Here is a 5,381-nt window from a genome sequence, read left to right as displayed (position 1 = left end):
CAAGAGCACTTTAACTCTCACTTGGTCTTACTTTTTTTTTGGTCTCCTTTCGAGGTGAGAACAAATCGCTTGAGAGTATAATAAAGGACGTTTACTTTTTCTGTACCTTATTTTCGCATCACATCGGATTTGCACTGAATTAACGTATTCGGAATATAATATCCATAGTGGTTAACCTTTATGGCTCTGACTTATGGCCCCTGTACGAGGGGGTTCACGTAATCATCATTATGTCATGATAATAGTTCTAAAGGCAACTATGTAATTTCTATAAAATCGAAATGTTAAATGTGCTTCTTTTTTCCTGCGGACAGAAGAATAAAAACAGTCTACCATTTATAGGAGAATACGTGAAGTAGATTTGAAAGAATCAAACTGGTGGTGGCAAATCGGTTCGAAATGGCTCGTATCAGTTGCGAATTGTTTCTATTGTCACAGAAACGCACGAAAGCTCATAAATCGGACGCTGAATACCCGACGGTATTAGACGAATGCTAAATTGGTGCTCAGCTTTAAACCGATGAACTATAAAAATTACGGCTTTATTTTTTATAAACACGAAATATTTCGATGAAAATTATACCCGTATTACAGAATCTACGGTACATCTTGTGTTTTCCTAGAAACATCTGATTGTCCCCTAAGAAGTAATATGTAGTACATTTCTATTTCTATCTTTGTCTGTAAGTCACATAAAGTACACGTGCAAGAGATTAAAAGATGGATTTTCATTGTATTATTCTTCTAGAACCATCGGTCTTAGCGCTTCCCTCACTTAATTAGTACTCGTTTTTCTAAAAAAAAAAAAATAATTGTCTAAAACTATATTATACACATAATATTTATCGAGAACTACGCACGGCCACGTTGGCCCAAATCAGCTTTACGTCTGCATGAATTTTCTCTTTCGATCATTACTGTCGACATAGTCTAATTTTTCAATTTGATGAACTCAGTCTTTTTTAAGAATTCTTCGATTTACGTACCCGATAGCTAAACAGTTTTTTGACGACTAAATATTTGCTCATTTTCTGTTACTGTTACTTCGATTTGAATAGAGAGAGAGGTTTATTACATTTCAAGCACCAGTTTAGCATCAATCATTCAACGCCGAAGGCCAAAAGATAATTCTGAATATCTTTAAGCATCATTATCATTATTTTATTATTATGAGAACAGAAAACTAAAAACAAAGTTATTTCTCAGATTTGCATTTTGTTTTGTCCATATATATATATATATATATAATATATATATATGTCCGAACTCGATTTATATTCGTTGTTTTTGACATAAAGATTTCTTTTTTCTGGCTCCTATTGACTATAATTGTTTATCAAATGTTTACCGAAGTGTTTACGCATATACGTAGGTAAGTTGATGCCAACAAATAGACAGTTATATAGTAAGATTTCTCGTAGCCTAGCCTTCAGAAAAGGGCATTGTTATTACATCTGATTTGTTTAGCTTATAGTAACTCCTACTGTAATTGTTGCCTGATTTTTTTTGATTTACATCAGTATCGGCCAGTTACATTAGCCGGCTTTTTTTTTTACCAAATATTATGGCTATTTAATGGAGCCATGTTTGCGCACGTTTATTTATTTAGTTTGTTACTATAAGAAAGATATCGTCTCCACTTTTGCCTTCTAAATCGTCAGAACATGTTTTTGCTTTTAGCCACGTTGCGTTATCCGTCTCCTGCCCAGGTTTTTCGCAAAGCGAGCACTGTATATCGACAACAGAACAACATTCTTTTAAATAATTATCGTCGCATAATAATTTATAAGGGCGTCGTGCTCCTGTCGACCTTACCTGTTTTATCTATATTCTGCTCGCAGCAATGACAGTTTCCGCAACAGCTGAACGCAGTCATGTCTGGTTAGACCCACTATCGCATTTAAATTGCGGTTTATCTTATCGTGGTCGAATTTCTACATGAAAAACAGCGCCCATTATCATCGTAGGATTATCTTGTCTTTCTAGTTCTAGCTTTTACCGCTATATAGTTCTCATTTGGAGTTGAGAGACATGTTTACGCATTCCCATTCCTATGAGTTATTTGTCTCTATTAAAAAGCGTTTTGTTGTTCTTGGCAAAGGCAATAAATATCTCCTTTGACATAAGTTAAAGCAGGCGGCCATACAAACCATATAAGCGAACTTCGACGTAGCCCGGGCGGTCATCTCTTGCTTCAAACTGAAGGCATCTAGGGTATATGAAGAGCAGCTAACTAGGCATCGCATAGTGCCAATGACCAAGACCACGCCCTCGTATTATTATGATCCGTCTAGTCATCGCCCTGTACAGCTAAATCAACGATGCGGAACTCCGAACGAAATTGCCTCTCTTGCGCTTTAGATGGTGGTTGTTACTGCAGCCGTCGTCGTCGTCGTCGTCGTTGAATTTGTTCTTGATCCATATTCCTTTTCTAATCATTCATCTCGCTAGCTAGTTCGCGCGCAGTATAGATAGCCCGTAGTTTGGGGTTCTCGTCGATGTCGAATAGTTCATTTGTAGGCTTCTCCTAGTTTTGCTCCTGCCATAATCACGAAATAAAGAGTCCAACGTTTACTAAACTACTTTAAAATACGTTCTGAATAACAATGTTATCGATGAAAAATATTAAACTGTAGGCTGATTGTTCATTTGACAACTTTACAACGATAAGTTATACGACCTTCAAGTAAGTTTGGCCTAACTGATAGACAGACACGCCACTGTCACAGCGATACGCAAGCCAATACATCTCGACTTAATCAGGAAAGGAATGTTTCAAGGTGGACCAACAAAATAAAAGACTCAGGTAGAATAGATATATTCGGAGAAAGCTTTCGATACTGTTTTGTATAATCGTAGCCGTGTATTAGTTAAGATAATATTGATTGATACCTCAACTGAAACCTGGATTTTTCAGAAATTGGCTTGTTTATACGTATATATATTTAACAGAGACAGCGGATATTCCATATAGTTGTGCTATATTTAAAGGTAATATTTGGTTACCGCTACAGTCTGAGGAGCTGGCTCAGCAGGGAGGTCGACTTGTTCGCTGTGGCCATTTGTCTGAGATGGAGAAACCGACGACTGCATATCGGTCTCAGTTGAACCGTTGAGTCCCTGATGTTGACTTTCAGCGACTGAACTATCGTCTTCTTTTTCTTCAACAATAGCGGCCGTAGAAGCGGGAGCTGCCTTCGGATTTTTCTTAGACTCCTCCTGTTTTACGACTTTTTTAGCAGGCGACTTCGGCAGCGCGGCAGATGCTGATTTAACGTTAGTGGATGATGTCTGTAAATATTGTAATATAACAAGTGGAATAATTAGCATGGAAAGACCAACTAACCAGACGATCATTAGATAATTTTTATCTAATACGTCCATGTTTTCGTCAAAAATATATAGCAGAACATTCGATACGAATCTTAGTTCTTGTTACATAGAAACTTATATAGGCTTCATGTCATCTCATGCGGAAACTACATGTCACGATACGACTACTCACTTTAGTGGCGAGGGAGCTTTTTGGTTTGGAATCAGCTGTGTTGCTTGAGGCTGCTGCAGACGGTTTTGGCACTGGCCGAGAAGCCGCCGCAGTACGCGCAGCCGCCACTCGGCTAGCGGCAGCGGGAGCCGCAGCTAACGTCGCTGGCTTTTTTGCCACTGCTGACGTCGCAGCTGTTGCCACAGGCTTAGCAGATGACGCTCGCGCCGCTAATGGCTTTGTCGCAGCTGTTGTGGACGCCGCGGTCCGAGTGGAGGGTACCTTCGGGGCTGTCGACGCTTTAGCGGTACTCGCCAGAGGTTTACTAGATGACGCGGTAGCGCCAGGGGCGGCGGCGACGGCGGCGGCGGCGCTGGTGGTGGTTGGCTTCGCGGAGGAGGTACTGGCCACTCGCGGCATGGCTGGCCGGACGGAGGGTGCTTTAGCCGAACTCACCGTGTTCGACGTTGGCTTGGCCGTTGATAGAGCTTTAGCTGTTGTTGTAGTTGCCGGCGTCTTCGCCGCGTTCGTTTTGCTCGCCGCAGTAGCCGCAGCTGTGGAAGCTGTCTTCTGAGCAACAGCTGCCTTAGCAGCAGGTGCCCGCGCGGCAGTTGGAGCTACCTTTGACGTCGTGCCACTGGTAATTTTAGCGGCAGCAGCAGCAGCAGGCTTCGAGGCAGCTGCTGGCTTCGTAGTTACTGAAAGAGCAGCTCGAGGAGCGGCTGTTTTAGACGAGGCGACAGCTGTTGATTTGGCCACTGTAGTAGCTTTCGCAGCAACAGGTGCCTTTGGTGCAGTCTTTGATGGAGCTGCAGCAGGAGCGTTGCCTTTAGCACCGGTGGAGCCTGTCGTTTTTGTTGATGCTGTCGCCTTCGGAGATGCTGTAGATCCTTTTGCAGTTGGCTTGACGCCAGCCTTCGTTTGTGCTTTTGCTACAGTAGGTTTGCTTTCAGCTGTTGCTGCAGAAACAGCAGCAGCAGCAACAGCAGCACTGGCGGCAGCAGCAGCAGTGGCGGCAACAGCAGCTGCAACACCAGCCGCTGTAACTGAAGCATCAATAGGTAGGAAGTTCGATTCAATGGGAACTTTTATTTCTCCCTCTTGGGCAGCAGGTGTCGTTTCTCCAACTTTGACGAATTTCCACTCTTGAACTTCGTTGTCTGACTCGGAGTCAGCATCCTGCACGCACTCGGCTTCCGGAATTGTATCCGGGATTACTGGAGCGGCTCCATGAGACTCCGCCGCCTCAATTTTGGCTTCTTCAGCATCACTCGGTGATAATTTCTCCATTATATCCTGAATGCTACCAAGCTTGAGGCTATCCGCTTGTCCACTTACAGCGTTCTTGGGTTCACCTGTGATAGGACAAAGAAGAACGGTGATGCAATTTGTTCATAACGGTCTGTAAATTGAAAGTAGCTTTTATCAGGTGTCACATGTATTTAGATCCGGCTCTTATCAAAGATGCATATAGATGCACACCTTATTGATTTATATAGAAAATAAAAAAGTATTCTTACTGATCTCAGCTACAGGAGGCGCGATTTCCACACATTTATTCAGTTCTTCAGGTTTGTCTGGTGATGCTTCTTTGATGAGCTGTGACACTGGGCTAGTAGCACTTAATACAACTGCCGGTTCCTTTTCAATAGCATCCACCACCTTAGGTCCATCATCCACTGTCATACTAGCCATCATAGATTCGATAAGATTTACCCCTTCAGATGACTGTTCTCCAGCAGCAGCAACAGCATCAGTAGCAGCAGTATCAGTGGCAACAGCATCAGCAGCAGCAACCTCATCAGCAGCAGCAACAGCAACAGCAGCATCAGTAAGAGCAGCATCAGCATCAGCAACAGCAGCATCAGCAACAGCAGCATCAGCAGCAGCAGCATCA

At 42.7% G+C, this 5,381-nt stretch overlaps 1 protein-coding gene across 1 annotated transcript; it reads right to left on the bottom strand.

The window, feature by feature from the left end:
* Window positions 1-1,137: 1,137 nt before the first annotated feature.
* LOC111273292 (uncharacterized) lies at window positions 1,138-5,375 on the bottom strand. The gene is made up of 4 exons (XM_022854990.2): window positions 5,005-5,375; window positions 3,506-4,839; window positions 3,007-3,291; window positions 1,138-2,539 (listed from the first exon to the last, which is right to left on the bottom strand). The coding sequence occupies exons 1-4, from the start codon at window positions 5,180-5,182 to the stop codon at window positions 2,528-2,530; spliced, it is 1,809 nt and encodes a 602-aa protein (XP_022710725.1). The 5' UTR covers window positions 5,183-5,375; the 3' UTR covers window positions 1,138-2,527.
* Window positions 5,376-5,381: the final 6 nt, after the last annotated feature.

The sequence above is a fragment of the Varroa jacobsoni genome, unplaced genomic scaffold, assembly GCF_002532875.2.
Source record: "Varroa jacobsoni isolate VJ856 unplaced genomic scaffold, vjacob_1.0 contig05917, whole genome shotgun sequence".
NCBI lineage: Eukaryota > Metazoa > Arthropoda > Arachnida > Mesostigmata > Varroidae > Varroa > Varroa jacobsoni.
Note: the sequence above shows the minus strand (reverse complement) of the source record. Positions and strands in the feature narration are given on the sequence as shown.